General features: G+C 42.3%; 1 protein-coding gene across 1 annotated transcript in view; it reads left to right on the top strand.

The window, feature by feature from the left end:
• Galnt14 (polypeptide N-acetylgalactosaminyltransferase 14) overlaps positions 1–18,511 on the top strand; it is a 199,037-nt gene that overhangs the window by 103,442 nt on the left and 77,084 nt on the right. Inside the window, exon 2 of the mRNA XM_090336175.1 lies at positions 17,131–17,300. Within this exon, the coding sequence (XP_090192301.1) occupies positions 17,131–17,300 (170 nt within the window). The remainder of the gene's footprint in view (positions 1–17,130; positions 17,301–18,511) is intronic.

Below are 18,511 nucleotides of genomic sequence, written 5' to 3' on the forward strand. Positions count from 1 at the left end.
GTGGACAGAAGCTGAGTGTTGGGCTGATGTCCTACTGCACTGGTCAGACCCCAGCTCCCTGTTTTTCTTCTTTTTCCTTGCCAGCCACTATGAGGTGAACAGCTTCTACCATCTGCTCCCTGTCAGTATGCTGCCTTGTCACCACTCAATAACAGTGGAGCTAGCTAACCATGTACTAGAATGTCTGAAACTATGGACCAAAATAAAGTTTTCTTTGTTATAAGTTGAATCTCTCAGACTTGTGTTACAGTGGTGGAAAGCTGACAGACACAAGTCCTGTAAGCCCTAAAGCCCTCAGATGGGTATCTGTTGCCTTCTACACTTGAATATCAACTCTGCAGGTTACAATGCACTAGAGCCACACCTAGAGTCTTCCTTTGCCAATGTTGTTCACTGTCTTCTGTGGGAAAGTTTGAGGTCAGCCAAACTTTTCCTCTTTTGCAGGTGATTTGTTAGTTCTGCCTAGATGCATAATGATTTTTTTTCTTGAATTTCAAGGTTCAGTACCCCAAACTCGGAAATGTCTTTATGCCAATTGCTTCATATCAATTTTTCATGGGATGTGGCTTGTTCTATTAATGCACACATTCAATTCTTTACAAGCTTTAAAAAACACATAAAATTCACAAAAACCATTTTGTGTGTTTCATCTATTTCTCTCCTTTGAGAGAAATCATCTTTCCAATGTTAGACTATGTTTACTGTTTCACTGTATTTTTTCCTCTTTTGGTGGCTTTACTCACCTACGTCTTTCTCCTCTTCAGTGACTTATCCAAGATTTCACTTCCTATGGGTGGCAGAGCAGGAATGGAACCTTTTAGTTGGTACCAGTAATTAGATTTTTTGCTGTGTCTGCTTTGTGCATTGTAGTTTCTACACTTATTTATTGGTTCTCTAAAACTGTTTTGTGGTTCTCTGTTTTTAATTCTTTTTTTTCCCATTGCTTTGTCTTGTCATCCTTTTGTCCTTATTTTATTAAATTTATGTTGTTAAATTGTTATATAACATGAAACATGTTTGGGTAATTTTCTTCACTTCCAAACTGGAGTTTTTGCTTTGTGTGTGGTGGTTATTTCATTTTGATTTATCCACACTGCTCTGTTTGCTTATTAGCTTTTGGGGTCCTATCCCTCATGGCATGTTTACATCATCATTGTCGTACAATTTGTTTTTACCTTACCTCACTTAATGATCCTGATTTGGGATGAATCCATTCCCGCCATGTCTGAGCTTGTTTATTTTCTCTATAAAGGACACTGGAGAACTGACAGTTCTGTATCTGTCCACTTGTCTTGACTGAGTTGGGGGAGAAGAGGAGAGCTGGCCTGAGAGCATGAGCAGTCTCAAGTAGGCTGTTCAGTCTTTCTAAGTTGGTACTTGTGATCCAGACAGAAGACCCCACAATGGCCACTAAGACACATGAGTTTGGAGGAAGAGGCCCAATCAATAGTCAACTCCTTATGTGTCACAACCTAAGAAGAGGGCTACAGATTCTCGATTTGCTTTGCCATGTTGAATTAAGGATGGCAGCAGCTCCATGTAAAGATGCTAGCATGTGGAGCAGCAGGATTAAGCCATCTGAGATCCAAAGTCTGAGGAAAGACTTTCAGGCCATAGTAAAGTACTCAGTGGCCTTTTTTCCAGAGATGTGATCCTGGTGTAGCATAAACAAGTCATTTTAGCAACAATGTGACATGAAAAATTAATATAAGCCTAAAGATCATCAATCCCCAGAATCTCTATTTGGTCAATTCTGCAGAGTACAAAGCAATACTCTATACTGGGGCTTGGAACACCAAGGCATGGAGAACTTCCTACACAAATTGACATCCCTACTCTTCTTTGCCCCTGACCCACCTCAAACACATTTATCCTTTGTACAATAGCTCCTTCCAGAAGTGTGTTCTAGGGCTCAGCTGTCAGCCAGGTTTGGAGTGGCAGATCTAGGGGGTAATTCTCAAAGTTGCTGGGGTTTTTTTTTGAGCACGGAGAAGAGACCAATTATAAGGGTCCTGTGCACAGCAGGCCTTGTTAATGTGCTCAGTATGGTGTGGGCAGAAGCTGGCAGTGCTGGAGAACCAGTTGGAAGGAAACAGAGAGACTATTATTGATTTCTTTGCTATAAGCTGGGCTCCACTATGTAAGCTTATCTTTGCAGAGAGACATGCTCTCCTCTGTCTGGGACTCGACAGTCAAGAGTCTCCTGTGGCTTCAGGGTGGCACTGGAGTCTTGATCCTATAAGTAGAATTTTGTAGCTGTGACTTAAAGTACATTCCTCTGAGAAGGAGGACTATGGCTTTTATTGTATTGAGAGGGGGATAGATTTGAAAAGTTAAAAAATGCCTGATCAGTGGCAAAACTGACTGGAGACCCAGTAGGTGGATTTACCCATGGATGTGAGATAGTGATAGCCCAATCTGAAAGAAAGGTCCTGGCCCCTTCTGGGACTTCTTGCTGCTTTTCCAGTGATATCATCCTCCTGTCCTTTGGTATGTTCTTTGCTTGCTAACAAGTTAAGTTTCAGCTATCACTTATTGAATGCTGAAAGTATGCACGGGCAGTGCTCAGTGTTTGACTTACCAAAGTAATCCATTAGATTCTATAAACTTGTATCACAGTGTTCTAGAATAGGCAGATAAGACTCTTTTGGATGAGAGAGAAGGGAAGTCATTTGCCCAGAGTTAGAGATAGTCACTGGACAAGAGATGCAGACTTGTTTTCTTTTTTTTTTTTTTTTTTGCCAGTCTTGGGCTTGGGCTCAGGGCCTGAGCACTGTCCTTGGATTTTCTCAAGGCTAGCACTCTACCACTTGAGCCTCAGCACCACTTCTGGCTTTTTGCTATGTATGTGGTACCGAGGAATTGAACCCAGGTCTTCATGCATGCTAGGCAAGCACTCTACCACTAGGCCAAACTCCTGGCCCAGACTTGTTTTCTTGAGCATTCACTTTGTCCTCTGTCTGTCACCCTCTCCTTATATGTTCTTTTATATATCAGTCTACTCCAGCTCTGAAGCCTGGACCAAGAAACATCTCCTCCTTGATTTGATTTTCTTTCTTTCTTTCTTTCTTTCTTTCTTTCTTTCTTTCTTTCTTTCTTTTCTTTTCTTTTCTTTTCTTTCCTTTCTCTTTTTCTCTCTTTCCCTTCCTCCCTCCCTGTTCTCCTCCCTCTCCCCTTCCTTCCCTTCCTACTCCCCTCTTTCCCTCCCCCCTCATTTCCCTCCCCATGTCCTTCCTCTTCCCTCCCTCCCTCCCTCCTTCCCTCTCTCCCTCCCTCTTTCTCTCTTTCTCTCCCTTTCTTCCTCCCTCCCTCCCTTCCTTTGTCCTGGGGCTTGAACTCAGGTTTTGGGCACTGCCCCTGAAGTTTTTTTCCCTCAAGATTGGCACTCAATCACTTTGACCACAGCTCCATTTCTGGCTTTTTGCTGGCTAATTAGAGATAAGGGTCTTACAGACTTTCTTGACCCAGCCAGGCTTTGAATCACAATCTTCAGATCTCGGCCTCCTGAGTAGCTAGGGTAGTAGACATGAGCCACTGGCACCTGGCTTGAGCTTCTTTTGATGGAACCCAGTCCTTCTGGTCTTTCCTCCTGGACACAGGACCACTGCAAGTTCATTGTATGTACATGGACATTGTCCTTGTCCTGCTACTTTCTTGCTGGCCATCCTTTGGGTACTTCTTTATTTTTTTCTTAGCCTCTGCTGCCTGTGACAATGGGTTAATAATTATATTTGATATTGGAGCTTTTAGGAGGAGATAATAGGCATTATCTTCACCAAATATTTGAGGAAGTACAGTGAACCAGTGATGAACAAGATTCAGATATCGTTGCTTTTAAGGCTATAGCCTAGTTAGGAAGGGAGTCAAGAAACATAGAACTTTAGTAGAATTCCCCCAGTGTAGGTCCTGACTTCCCAGTCCAATGAAGGCCATTGGCAAGACTCTAGAAAGATAATAGGAGGGGCATGATTCAGCCATGAAGATTCATGAAAAGTCTTCTAAAAGGTAGAGCACTTGCTCAGATTTGATGGATGAATAGGAATTAGTGGTACAAAGAATATTCCTGGCAGAGTGCCCAGCAGACATAGGGACCTGAGATAGGAGAGCTGTTCTTGCTTTACAAATGGCAGAAAGGTCAATGAGCCTGGAGACTAATGAATTAGGAACGAGGCACAGGGATGATCATGTAGGACCTGGTTGGGAGTGAAGCAGGGAAGGGAGCAGAATGAGAATGTCATTCTGAGTTCATAGCCAGAATAGGAGTGATAGAATCAGATGCCAAGTATTGAGTCAAGCTGGGCCGATGGCAACATTCTAGAACAGTTAAGGTGTTTTGTGGGTATGGTTGCAGAGTTAGGAGAAGGTAGAGTAGACAGATAGAACTATGTTTAGGAAGTAGAATTGACAAGGCATGGTGATGGGTTATGATGCAGTCAAATAAATGAGATCGGTAAAGCGAAAGATGAGGGAGAAGGGATGTCCAGGGTAACTTTCAGATTGCTCTCATGGCTGCTTGCTGTGTAGTTGGAGGTACTGACTCCTCAATTGGGAAAGCTTGGAGGTAGCTAGTGGTAACAGGCTGGCAAGCATTCCATCTTACCCTTTAGGTAAGATCCTTGTGAAACTCCTGGTTGGGTAAAGTAGACATTTGTTACTACTCAGAAGTCAAGAAAGAAGCCAAGGCTGGAAAATGGTTTGGGATCTTCCACCTGTGGAATCACAGCTACAAAACATTGTCTCCCCTGGTGAATGTGTGAGAAGCAAAAGAGTGGGACAGGAAATAGAATGGTAGGAAGACTGCAGATGAGAGGTTTTCTGGGAGCTAGGAGACAGGAACACTCAGAGGAGGTATTAACAGGGGAGGATAAGTGTCAGTCAAGAAAGACAGATGCACTGAGTGTGGGCATGCAATAGGTACCCGCTAAATGTAGGATTGTTTTCCTTGCCACTGCCCTTCTTCATTAGTTCCCTTAGTTCTGCACATTCTTTAGACTTTTCCCCTCTGATTAAATATGAACTCAAGTAAGGAGTGAAAGTTTGCCTGCATATATGTACAGAGTGAATGAATGAATGATTTCCAGTGCAGCTACTACTGGTGAGCCTCTGAGTTGAGGTAGCTGCAGCCCAGAGAATTGGTTTTATCCTAAGCTAGGCCATATGCAAGCCTCCTAGGAACTGATGGTTCTTGTCTAGCAGAGGGTCCTTGGGGAGCCATTTCTCATGCTAGTCAGGCATCCTGGCCTGAGCAATGCTGAATGGTCCTTCTGGGTACTCTGTAGGCACCACCTCCCCCTAGTAGGTTGTGGGAATCCCTGTTGCCTTCCCTCCCCAAACTGTGTCGAGTGCACTGTAATCACACAATTATGATGCCATTAAAATGTCACATTTGAAGAAATCCATATAAACAGAGCATTAACAACTGCCTGAAAATTGTAGTCTTTACCACTAATGACCTACTTTCTTTACATACCATGCCCTCCCGCCACTTCCACTCTGCTGCCTCTTTCCCCAGCTTTGATTTCCAAGGCAGGCAAGAAGCTGCAGTCTGCCTTTCTGCCTGGAGAGCCTTAATGGTAAGCACACTGCGAAAGGTTCTGGAATGAAACCAGAGGGAGCCCAGTGTTGAGTGGACAGACCAGATGATGCCACAGCCAAGCAGATCAAAGGAGATCTGGACTTCCTTCCCTGGGGAGGAAGAGATGGGACCCGAGTCATAGTGATCACACTTAAGAAATAACAAAATGTCAGAATAGTAATGCTCTGTGCACAGGTTGTTAAGTAGAGAGCTTTGCCACACCTCTGCTGTGAATTCTAGGCAGGCACGAGGTAGGCAAAGTGGTAAGAGGATGACAGGGACTTTGAGACTTTTAAATTCCTGTTTTGGAATATTGCACTGCAAACACTGTTCAGAGGTTGCAACTTCTTTGCCTTCAGAATCGAATTTAATTTCATGAAGGAAACAGATTACTTAAAGGAATCTTGTAGTGAGCACTTTTTATAAAGTAAGACATAAACTAGAATAGCTCAGGCGAAGTGATTAATTGCGTGCTAATGTATCTGAGTAGCAAATCTAGACCACATACAGTACTGGATTGGATTAAAGTGTGCCTTGTTCTGAAAAGGGAAGAGATGCCCATTGTGGAGGAAAAGAATGTAAATGACAGTGTGGGGCCATTTCAAATGTTCCTCTGGCAATAACCCCCTTGTGGCATCAGAAGGGATCTTCAGAAGAGATCATGCCACAGGGGCTCTGGACAAAGACTAGTGGTGATGAGCACGTAGTATGAAGAACAGTTCTTACTACTTCCCAAGATGAGGGGTATCTGTGTAAGCAAGAGCATCCTAAATCTCCTTTTGACAGTTCGTATGAGATGTCATAGAAGAGGCTCCTACGGTATTGTGGGACAGTATTTGGGACAGGCTCCTAAGGAATTCCTCCCTATTTTTTAGTCTACTGCCATTATCACTTGCCATGTCATCTGCAACACTTATGTTTGCCCTTGGCAGAGGCTGGCACTCCATCCCCCTTCATCAGCATGTGTGTATTTGAAAAGTGCCGGTCTGCTTTTGATATAAAAAGAGCCCCTTCCATGAAAAGCCAGCCAGCAGCCCTCCCAGAGTCCCACAAGATAAAGTCATTTCAAAGTCATTCACTCCCACTCCACACCTACATATTCAGTGGCTGACCTAGTTTGAGGGAGCCAGAGGGCATGTGGATGTCACCTTATTTATGGAGCAGATAGAAAACGTGCTAAGCTTGGCCCTTGCTGTACACAGTATCTAGGGAGATCTGTCTTTCACTTCCAGGACACAGGAGAGAGGGGAATATATTTCTGAAATATATATATGCTGAAAGCTGGAGGATTTTTACTAATGTCACTTTGGGGAAATGAGTGACAAGGGGCATTTTACTCTGAGACTCTCTTTCTAACTGACTTCAGATTGTATATTTGAGCAATTTTGACCTGTGCTGTGGAGAGGTGTTGGGCTGAAGTTTAGAACTCAGATGCTGGCTGGTGCCTCCACTCTCCACTTCCCTTTCCACTCTCCACTGTCCTGAGGCTGACAATGGGTTAGGAAGCCTCGGTGTGTCCCTGTTGGGTTGTGACCAGATCCCAGCATCTCCATTTACTTTCTGAGTGGCCTTGACTAGGTCATGTTAGCTCAACAACACTTATTTCCACCTCAGTAAAGTGAGATAATAGCTCCTACCTAAGTTTTACTGAGGATATTAAAGGTGCGGCATTTCTGGATGGAAACTGACATATCGTAAATGCTACTCAAGGAATATTTGGCATCAGTGTTGTGGGCTATTGTGTGCAGTGTGAGAATCTGTTACCTCTTCAAGTCATTCATTGTGCCTAGCTTGCCATAGCTTCCACTCTTGTTTTGTCCTGAGAAAGAAATCTTTGCCTGAGAAGAACTTAAAGGGATATTGAGGAAAGTGCAAGCCTCACTATCCATGTTCTTTGTGTATTCTATGATTAACCTGACCACTTCATTGCAAAGCTCCTGTTGGGGCCAAAAAGTCCAGAGGATGAGAAGGAGCCAGAATATGAGCAGATAGCCTTGAGTCCAGGGTCTTTAGCTTTCTGGAAACTCTGGGTCTTTGATAGGTCCAAAATTTCAACTCAGAATTGCCCAACATAGCTCCTCTCTCACATACATAAAAGAGAGCCAAGGGGTTAATTTCTAGCTTTATAAGCTGATAATAACCTTATGTATCTTGATCTTTGAAATGGTTTCTTGTCTTATTATGTACATGGCACTCTGCTCAAACACATAGCTGAGATGAAGATTTGGGGTAGAATACACCTTCCAAGGTCCAGGAGATGTTAGCATTGATAATGACGGATCCTTACAGCTGGACAATGAAGTGAGCCATCCTGTTGCCTGCGGATGCTGTCAGAGACCCCTTATCTGCCACCAGGAAGGAAGAAGCAGCTCAGCATAAATTGGCTGAATGTAAATTGCATTTTCTCTCCATTAGCATTCAGCCTCCAGAAGAAATAATAGTAACCACAGCCATGTTGACAATAATAATATGTTACATATGCATTATGTCTTACCAAGCAATTTTTCATATCTTATCTCACTTCTGAGATGGGATTTGGGCCAGTAAACCCAGCTGGGGGAAAGGATTAGTTTTACCCTGGGGATGGAGTGAGAAACTGGCTGTAAAAGTTGAAAAATATGTTTTCAGTATAACCTTGCCCAAAGTGTAGAATACTAAGCACAGCCATGCTCAGGGCTTTCTTAGACTGACAAGGTCATCTTGGGCTGTGCTGACTCTTATTTGCTCATCTTGTCCCTTTACCCTGCCCCCTGCATTTATTTCGGAAGAAATCCAGTTTAAATGAGCAAGAAGGCCCTTAAAAGAGAAAAGAATTCACAAAGCATAATTCTTACTCTGATCATACTTATATTTTTTGACTCAATTTATTTATTTGGCTTGTTTTTTTAAATATATTTTTATTGTAATTAATTGAAGGGTTACATGATATTTGCCAGGTAAATGGTGCCTTAATTCCCACACATTGATACCCTTTCACATGTCATGGTCCCCATTTCCCTTCCCCCTTCCCCCACCCCTCATCTTGTTTTCCCCCGTTCCCTATCCAATTTCAGATAACCAAATACAAATATATCCGATATATCAGGTAACAAAGTGAGATAGTGTAACAATATGAGATAACCAAGGGACAGTAGAAGTGATGAGAGATAACGTAGTACCTTAAGAACAACAATCATTAATTATATGGCTTATGTTTACATCATATTTTAAATGACAAGTTTAACAAACAATTGTTCAAGGAGGGAATCTCTAATTACATTCTCTGGGACTTAGTCTTTAGAACTTAATCAAAATTAGGCTAACGGTTTGTATGTCATAGAAACATATCAGTTTATGAAATAAAACATGATTATAGAGTCATAGGTTTTTTTTGTCTATATAGTTATGTTTGTATTTCCATTACCATGTCCATTGCTTTGGGTATGCAGTTATTGAGTCCTCGTTCTTGTATACTTTGGATTTAATAACCGCATATTAAGGATACCATGCACCTTTTGATCCTTAGGTCTTGACTTGTCTCACTCAGCATGATTCGCTCTAGATTCATCCACTTCCCTGCGAATGTATTTGGCTTGTTTTTAAAAAGCCACTTTATTTTAATACCATTGCTGTAGCAGTCTGGTGGCCTGTAGGCCAAATTGAGCCTATCAGCATGCTGGGTGTTTAAGGCAGTGTAACTAGGCAGATATCATGCCATACCTATGTCATCTATACTGTCTCATGTTTCCATTCTCACTGACCCCCCCAGCCTGCTCATTGTGACCCCTGCCAGATACCTTAGTTCGGTAGGGCCCATTGAAAATTGCTTAGTTCTGTAGCTATTTCTTGCAGCTGAAGAGCTTTCTCATGTTGCTTTCAGGTATTTCCTGGTCCTGTACTGCAAGCTCAGGAGGGAAAAGAAGAAAAGTCTGATTTTTGAAGACAGAGATCTTTGCTCACTGAGAAACCTAAATCTTGTTTTTCCTCCCATGCCCTTCTCGAAGTGAGTCTCAGTGGAGTAGGCCTCTGATCATGAAGTCTCACCTCTGTTCTGCTAGAGGCCACTGTGGACAGATCTGTTCTCCCCTTCTCCCTGACAGTCCAGGATGGTGTCTACAACATTATGCTTGCAGACCTACCCTCAATTGGGTAGAGTGGCTCTGTGCCCAACCCAGGTGGATTATGCATTCCAGAGAGAGGTTTCAGTGTCTTAACTCTAGCTAGCTAGCCACTTCTGATTCTTCTACTGTATCCAGTCCCTCCTTGGTCTTTCTTGGATGCTAGTCTCTATTCTTGGTCCACAGTCTCCTCCAGCACTCTCCTAGATATGAGCAGATCTGCCCTCTTGTGCCACTGTGCCATCTACAAACCCCTTTTCTCCTGAGCTCCTTGTGGATACCTGGCTCCCCACTGCCCTTGATCTCTTGCCAACTTATTACCAGAGCTGAAACATACAGAGGCCTCTTAAATCCCAGTGACCAGTTTACCGCTCCAGTCTCTGAACACAAAGAGAAGGGATGCACAAATAAGAAATCAGTGGTGTGGACAGAACTAACTCCCTTCGTCTTCTATTCACCAACAATTGGGATGTATTCTTCAGGTAAGTGACCCATGGTTGGAGATGCTTATCTGCATATGGGAGTTTAGGGCTTAGTCTCTGTGTTGGGGAGCAGGAAGCAAGAACCATCAACATCAGACCTCATTCCTCCCAGTATGTGCCAGGAGCTGGTTCTCCTTCCATCATCATGCTGATTTCCACTTCTCTGGCACCCACCTCTTATGCTAATTAGTAAGCAAATTAATCTCCATATAAGGTCCACATGGTGTAAGGTTCTTTTTTGTTTAATTCCAGAAACAAAAACTGGGCTTCTGTCCATTCAGCTAATCATATTATATTTCACAGTTGGAGTTTTTCAGACTATTATAATAATTACTGGAAGTTTTCTTCTCCCCAAATCTGGAAGCTTCCCTCAAAGTTGCATTTGCATGTAGTATGCAGTTTATATGTGGGTGGTGAGTGCATCAGTGGAGCAGCCATGGGGAGAAAATGGTTGCCTAAAGGAGACCAAAGACAAATGGACAAAAAGCTTGCCATAGAGAGGGATCTAGGCTGGGTGTCAAGATCTCCTCCTCTCAGGAGCTAGAGACATCACACAGGAGCACATCTGTTCTCTGGCACCTAGCTGTTAAGGCAGAAGGGAGAGGAGGAAAATGGGAAAAGGAAAGGAGGAGGGAGAACAGAAGAGTAAACTTATCCCTGTTGAATTATATGCTTTCTCATTTTGTCTGAGAAATAGCCCTTTCCTCCTCTATTATATGTCCATTCTATCTATCAAACTCCTTAAGGAGTGACGCTCCTATAATTAATACTAACCATTAAACTACAACATTGAAGGAGCAATTGCCTAATTTTGAGGAAAATTTAAATTTATGACCAGCACCCGTGATAAAATGAATACTAAAGAGAAGGAGAGAAAACCCTGTGGAAGATAAATAGAAAGCCAAGTGGGATATTGACTTGATCCTTCTCCAGTGCAGGGTAATTTGGCTTCTAAAGTGAGTTAGATCATAATAAATTAAATTTAGATTTCTGCACATCAGTTAAATAACTCCCAAGACAGAATTCCAGTGAGAAGAAGAGGTGATAATACATGGAGGAAATATTAAAATGAAGATCTGATCTAATAATCCATAATTGATGTGCTGTCCCTTGGTGAGAGAAAAGGATTTTCTAGCTCTTTCTTTTGTCACGAGCCCAGATGATTGAGGGCTGCCCTTCCCCTCCTTTATTGGATATGGCCTTACCCATTGGGGGCAGTGTGCTACCAACAGTCATTTCTTTTCCAAACCAATCCCTGCACTAATACCTAATACCTCCACTGGTGTGCTAGTGCCATGATCAGGAGAGGATAATGTTGTATTTCTCTTTGTTGGCTACCCTTAGATAAATAAGGTCATTCCTGCTGGCTAGATAAGAAATACAGAGAGGCACAGATGTTTTAATTTTTCTTTGTATTTTGTTTTTAAACCAGTATTGGGGATTGAATGCAGGGCCTTGGCACTTATTCCTTAGCTTTTTCACTCAAGGCTGGTTCTCTACCACTCTAACAATACCTCCACTTCTAGCCTTTGGTTAATTGGAGATAAGATGTTTTTGGATTTATCTTCCCTGACTGGCTTTTAACTGAAATCCTTAGCCGCCAGAATAGCTAGGATTATAGGCATGAACCACCAGTGCCTAGCTTATTTTTGTGACTAACTGGCAAGGGGAAGAAAGAACTTGGGTTGGAATGGAGTATTTGGTAATAAATAACATGGAATTTGAAGTCAAATATTCTGGGGAGAGTCAAAACAGTGAACTTGCTATGACCTTGAGGAAGTTCCTTTGCTGCCCCAGCCTCAACTTTCTTATCTGTGAAATGCGAATAATAAAGCTGTATATTTCATAAAGCTCATGACAGTGACGTTGGTCATGACGTTGACAATGGCCAGTGCAAAGCATCACATCCACCTGGTCATTTGGTTTGTCTTTTATCCTTGCTAATAGTTACTACTTTAAACATGTTTTCTACAGTTAAAACTCCTATATCTTAACTTGTTGGATGATTTCAACCTACTTATAGTTTCTGCAGATTTTTGCCTATAATGACTTGTTTCCTTGTATTTATGTTGTGATTGTATCTTTGGAGGACCTTTAGTAGGAATCACAGGGTGTCAATTAGAGATCCTGCTCTGCAAATATGACTTACACTTGAGGTTTATATGCAGCCCATCTGCATCCCCTTTTTGGCTTAAGTGAATCAGACATGAGTACTGTTTCCAGTTAATCTTTTCTAGCCTAGGTTTAACTTCTGAATGATCTTTATCCTTGGGAAAGCCTCACGTTGTATCTTTTCTTGGCATATACCATGACCCTACCTCTAGTTATAGCACCTGTGTTTTCCCTCATCTCATTTTTTCTTGCACATTGAAGAAAATCCAACATGGAAATCAAGCTTGTTGTAACTTAGAGTTTGCATGGGAGTATCTGATCTGCCCTGATTCTAGGAGCAGACAATTCCAGTTAATGTGAAGTAGAGGTGGGCAGGGTGGGACAGGTTGCAGGAGGCTCTGGTCCTAGAAATATCTGGATGGAATTCTAGTGCTCCACAACTGGCTTAGAACTGGGCTTGTTAAGGGCAGTATAGGCTGTAAGACAGATATCCCATGTATGGTGTTATATAACTTATTTGTCCTCCTTACTACTTAGTTTCTTTATTTAAAGTTTTGAATATAAGGGACCAGGAGTTTGGCCTAGTGGTTAAAGTGCTTGCCTAGCATGCATGAAGACCCGGGTTCGATTCCTCAGTACCACATACATAGCAAAAAGCCGGAAGTGGTGCTGAGGCTCACGTGGTAGAGTACTAGCCTTGAGAAAGTCCAAGGACAGTGCTCAGGCCCTGAGCTCAAGCCCAGGACTGGCGGAAAAAAAAAAGTTTTGAATATAAGTGTCTACTGTATTTTAGGTTTGTGAACATTGGAAACAATCACTCCCTCTGAAATTTCCTATGGGGAACTGTTATCCCTTTGTGTGGCATCTTGCTGGATCATTGTACTAGATGTTTGGTCAAACATTGTTCTGGATACTTCGTTCAATGTGTTGCCTTTTAATGACATTAACATTTAAATTAGTGTATTCTGAGTAAATTGGATTGCTCTCCAAAAAATAGCTTAATTCATCCAGTTGAGGGCCGTTAAGGAACAAAGACTGAGCCCGTAAGGAAGTAGAATTCTGGCAACAGATACTGCCTTTGATCTCAGGTTACAAGTCTCAATATACAACTTATTTCTTTCTCTCTCTTTTGTTTTTCCTGTAGTACTAGGAATTGAACTCAGGGCTTCACATTTGCAAGGAGGGCAAGTACTCTACCACTTGAGCTATGCCTCCAGCCCCTTTTTGAATTGGTTATATTGAAAGTATGGTCTTGCTTTAAGCCTGGGATGGCATGGGCTGCAATCTTCCTATTTGTGCTTCTCTATGTCACTGAGGATACAGGTACACTGCGATGTACCTAGACCCTGAGTGAGTCTTACAAGCTAATATGCCTGGGATGAACTTGAACTATGATTGTCTGGTCTCCATTTCCCAAGTAGCTAGGATTATAGACTTAAGCCACTGTGCCCAGCTATCAATTTCTTTTTCTCTCTATCCTTCCTCAATTTTCTCTTACTACCATAGTATGAACCTGAGATCCTGTTTTCCTAGAGAATGCTGAGAAATACAGGCGTATAGTCAAGAATCTGTGAATAAATGAACAAGATATCCATTCCTTATCAATATCATTGTTTTAAGCAAGTAAACAAACTCTCTCCCATGGCTAAATTCAGTCTGGGCTCTTTCTTTTTCCCAGTCCTGGGGTGTGAACTCAGGGCCTAAGCACTGTCCTTGAGCTTTCTAAAGGCTAGCACTCTACCACTTGAGCCACAGCACCACTTTTGGCTTTTTTATGTATGTGGTACTGGGGAATCAAACCTAGGGCTTCACGTAAGCACTCTACCACTAGACCACACTCCTGGCCAAGTCCGGGCTCTTTATACAAGAGGATTCCTCTACAACGATATGATGGGTTGTAGAAAAATGGTGTTTCACCTGTGAAAGTAAAATATGGTACAACTGATAAGCTTCAGGCATCCCCACCAGCATAATTCACAGAGTAGCTGTCTATGAACTCTTGCTGTAGAAGTTAGCCTTCCTCGCAGACAATTTCCTGGATGAATACCATGCTGACTCCATTTGACTTGAGTTGGACTAGAAGAGCTTATCCTCTTGGTACACATCTTATCCCTCCTTGCTGTTTCTGTCTATGAGGAGTAAGAAGCTCTGCAGGGAGATTAAACCAGCAGATCCATTACTTGCGTTCCAATGAGCTTGAGTAAGCCACCTATCAAAATTTTCTAAGCTAATCCATCCTGGAACAAATAGGGTTTTGGGAGGAGTCTGTGTCAATCTCCATTCACGCATAACTATAAAATGTTAGTGTTATCTTAAACACACCTTCACTGTCATACAGTGCATTCAGCTTTCAGCATAGCAACGCCTAGCTCCCCACACTGGCTGTATGTTCTCAAAGGGTCTCTTTATAGCAAGCTATAAAGGAGATCTGCACACATGATACCGTGAGGGAGAGTCCTACAGATGCCTGACAGTTCATATGACTTCTCTTGCCAGCTTGGCTGTTGTTTTAGCTTTCTGGGGCCAGAATCCCAGCTGAGTCCTCATTGTTACCTCCTCCGAAAAACAGTTCCTACCAGATACGTTGATGATGCTCAACTATCTTGCAGTGACAAGAACCAGGCTGAGCAACTTCAGGTCTTTTGCACTCTAGATTCAGTATTTCTGTTTTGGTGTGAATAGAAAATATGAGGGTTGGGTTGGATGATACATTATAGGCCCTCACAGAATCTTCTTTTGTTGCTATGACTTCCTGATCCTCTACCTGCTTCTTTAGCAAATGAATAGACAGACCCATTCTATGTTTTCCAGCAGAACCCCACTTTCATAAATCAGCTGAGATAATCAAGGTCATTCTCCAACTAGTCTCTCTGTAGTAGTCCCATATTTGTGACTGAAAACAAGTTTCCCCATGACCTGCTTCCTAAGACCCAAGCTTGCTTCCATTATATCCTGGTTGCAATCCACATTCCAGACTTTGCTTTCCTAATCTGCCTCCCTATGATGGTTCACTTAATATATCAACTTGAGTAGGCCCTAAGGTGCCCAGATATTTGGCTGAGCATTACTATTGGTGTGACACGTTTTTGAGGGTATTTTGGGATGCAATTATCAAGTGGGTGGGAAGCCTGAGTAAAGCGGATTGTCCACTTGTTCTTTGTGGACTCATTCAGTCCACCAAAGCTGGAAACGAACAATGATACTAAGAAGGAACTCTTCCAGTCATACTACCTTTGACTTAGAGATTGTTTTTGCCTTCTCCTTGGAACGAAGCTGAAATGTTAGCTCTTTCTGGTTCTCCAGCTTCAGCCTCCATAATCATGTGAGCCAGTTTTGTATAATTTTAAAAATAATGTTTCTATAAACTTGTCTCTCTGTATCTCAGTCACTGTGTCTCTCTGTGTGTTTGTCTTTCTCTGTCTCTTGCATTAAATACCTCTAATATACAGCCTTTATCTGGCTCTTACTACACACCTATTTCCTCTTCAATCATCCTTTAAGCAAAGCAAAAGCAAAGTCTCTACCCATTCTTTAAGATCTAACTCTTTGGACCCTCCTCTAAAAACTGCTCTGTTTCACTCTTCTGTGCTTTCAACATTTGTCACTGAGATTATGTGACTGAACTTACTTTGTGATATATGACATAAGCGTGTCCAGTCATGTCTGGCTTCAACATTACAATCACTTCCAGGTCAGGGACCATCATTTCCACCTCTCTTCTCTTTAGCTCAGAGTACTGTGAGACTTAGAATTTATTTAGAGAATTGCAGTGAATTAATTCGGCAATGAGCCCATGGGAGACAGTTCTGTGGCCCATCCTATGAGGATGAGCTGTCAGGATCACCCCAGGATGATGCTGCAAGCAGAGGTGACAGCTGTTAGGCTGTGACATTGTACAGTTCAGGCTTGGAGTTTCTGAAACACCCCCATCTAAATTCTCCTGAGCATGTTCTGTAGCAGCAGTATCACATTCATAAAATCAATTATTGGATAAAAATCACTGGTTTCCAGAGCTTCATTTTGTGTTATTAGTAGGAAGATGCTGTTCAAAAGGAGATAACAAAAAGGAAAAGAGAGAGATCAATTACCAGATAAGATCATGAGGTGCCTGAGATGAACATGAAGAGTGGTGCAGCCCCTCTCACCTGCCATGGGAGCCCAGCACCGGCTTTGCTGTCTGCTGAGCCTTCCTTGGGCCTTCCTGCTCAGATGCCTTGAGCACAGGAGATGAGATGGGGGCTCTGCTCCTTTCAGCTGAGGCAGTGTGAGACTCCTGTGTAATGAGTAGAGTCAGGAATACAGGAATGAGAGTTATCTCATGTTTGGTAATAGTCTTGGGCTAGAGAGAACCAGAGTTTCCTATGGATTGCACATTATTATGGATGGATCATTTACTTTCTGTAGCCACTTTCCCATGGAAAAAGAGAAGAGAGTGGTCCTGGTGTGCCTCCTCTGTGACAGCCATTGTCCCAGCTGTTCTGCAATCTCCCTATGGAGATTTGCTTCTTGAGTGAGGATACTACAATTCAGATCCAGTCCTGCTATTTCCTAATTGTGAATGTGGACAGAGCTTACCTATGAAGACTATTTTCTAACTTGGCCAGTGGAAATATGAACAAATATTGTGAGAATTATATAGCATAATGGGAGTTAAGGTACTTGAACATGCCTGCTATGTAGCACTCAGTAAATTGCAGTGGCCATTATTAACATTGTTCTGATGAGATTGTTAATGTTCCGTCTGTGGCTTCATTTTCAAGCCTGACGTTGTCAGAATATGCCCTGTCTCTGGGCACTGTAGATAGATGGAAGTGAGTGGAAGGCAGGTAGCCATTCTCATAGACTTCTCATTTGTGTTCCACAGCCTTCTGATGCTGACTGGGACGACCTGTGGGAGCAGTTTGATGAGCGGAGGTATCTGAATGCCAAAAAGTGGCGTGTTGGTGACGATCCGTACAAGCTGTATGCTTTCAACCAGAGGGAGAGTGAGCGCATTTCCAGCAATCGGGCAGTTCCGGACACTCGCCATAAAAGGTAGCTCTTGCTCTTTCTTTCAAACTACTAACCTGTACTTCTCCTAGAGGTCAGGCTGGATCACCAGTAAGCTTGATCTGGGGACCCACTGTATGTAACACCCAGTGCTGAGAACTGGGACAGGACAGCTGTTTGCCTCCATTTGGACACTAAAGAGAGAATGATGTGTTGATTTACCTTGTTTGTGATACTGCTTATCGCTGCAAGCCATCTCACTTGTCTCTTGGAGGCTGGAGAAAATAGAGGGCAGCTATCCAGACACCTTGTGGCCACCAGAAATGACACTCAGAAGTACTTAGCTAGAGCTGGCAGATTCTCAGACCTTGCCTGGCTTCCAAAGCGGGGGATGGCAGGATAGGAACAGCCTGGTAAAGTCATCTTGATATCTCTTCTGTCACTAAGAGGACTTCCTAGGGCTACTAGCAAAGAGAGAATTCAAGGGGCCTCTTCATTTGTTGTTGGTTTCTGTCTGCTTGCCTTCCACACTTTTGGACAGGCTATTTCTTTTTGTTTGTTTTTTATTAAAAAGATGATGAGCAGCAGAGTTACAGTTACACAACAAAGGCAATAAATACATTGATTTTTGAACAGTTAACCCATCTCTCCTTTTCTCTTACTTACCCCTCCCTATTTCCCTCCCCACAAGCTGTAAGGTTCATATTCAACATAGTCTCAAGTGAGTATCAATGTTGCATTAGTTCATCCTTTGTCCTGCTGTTTCTGTGATTCCCCTTCCCTTCCACATATCAAATAATCTTATATGCAAGACACAAAGTACAGAAAACTAAAAAAAAATAAATTTAAAAACTGTATATAGGACATAATAAGAACCTTTTACTTCCATGTCTTGGAGTTCATGTTGATATACTTTATTATATATATATATACATACATACACACACATATACAAACATGTATTAAATGATTGGGTTATTGAGATCCCCTGTTAAGAATATCATGAACATATTCTAGCTCTTAACAAACGTAGGAAACCATGCAACCTGCTTTTCTTTGAGTCTGGCTTACTTCACTTAATATAATTTTTTCCAAGTCTTTTCATTTCCTTATGAATAGGACACTGTCATTCTTTCTGATGGAAGCCTATAATTCCATACCACATCATGATTCATTCATCTACTGAGGGACATCTGGGTTGGCTCCATATCTTAGCTATGGTAAATATGCTGCAATGAACATGGTTGTAGTGGTAG

Source organism: Megascapheus bottae, chromosome 7, assembly GCF_031878675.1.
Source record: "Megascapheus bottae isolate mThoBot1 chromosome 7, mThoBot2.hap1, whole genome shotgun sequence".
Lineage (NCBI taxonomy): Eukaryota > Metazoa > Chordata > Mammalia > Rodentia > Geomyidae > Megascapheus > Megascapheus bottae.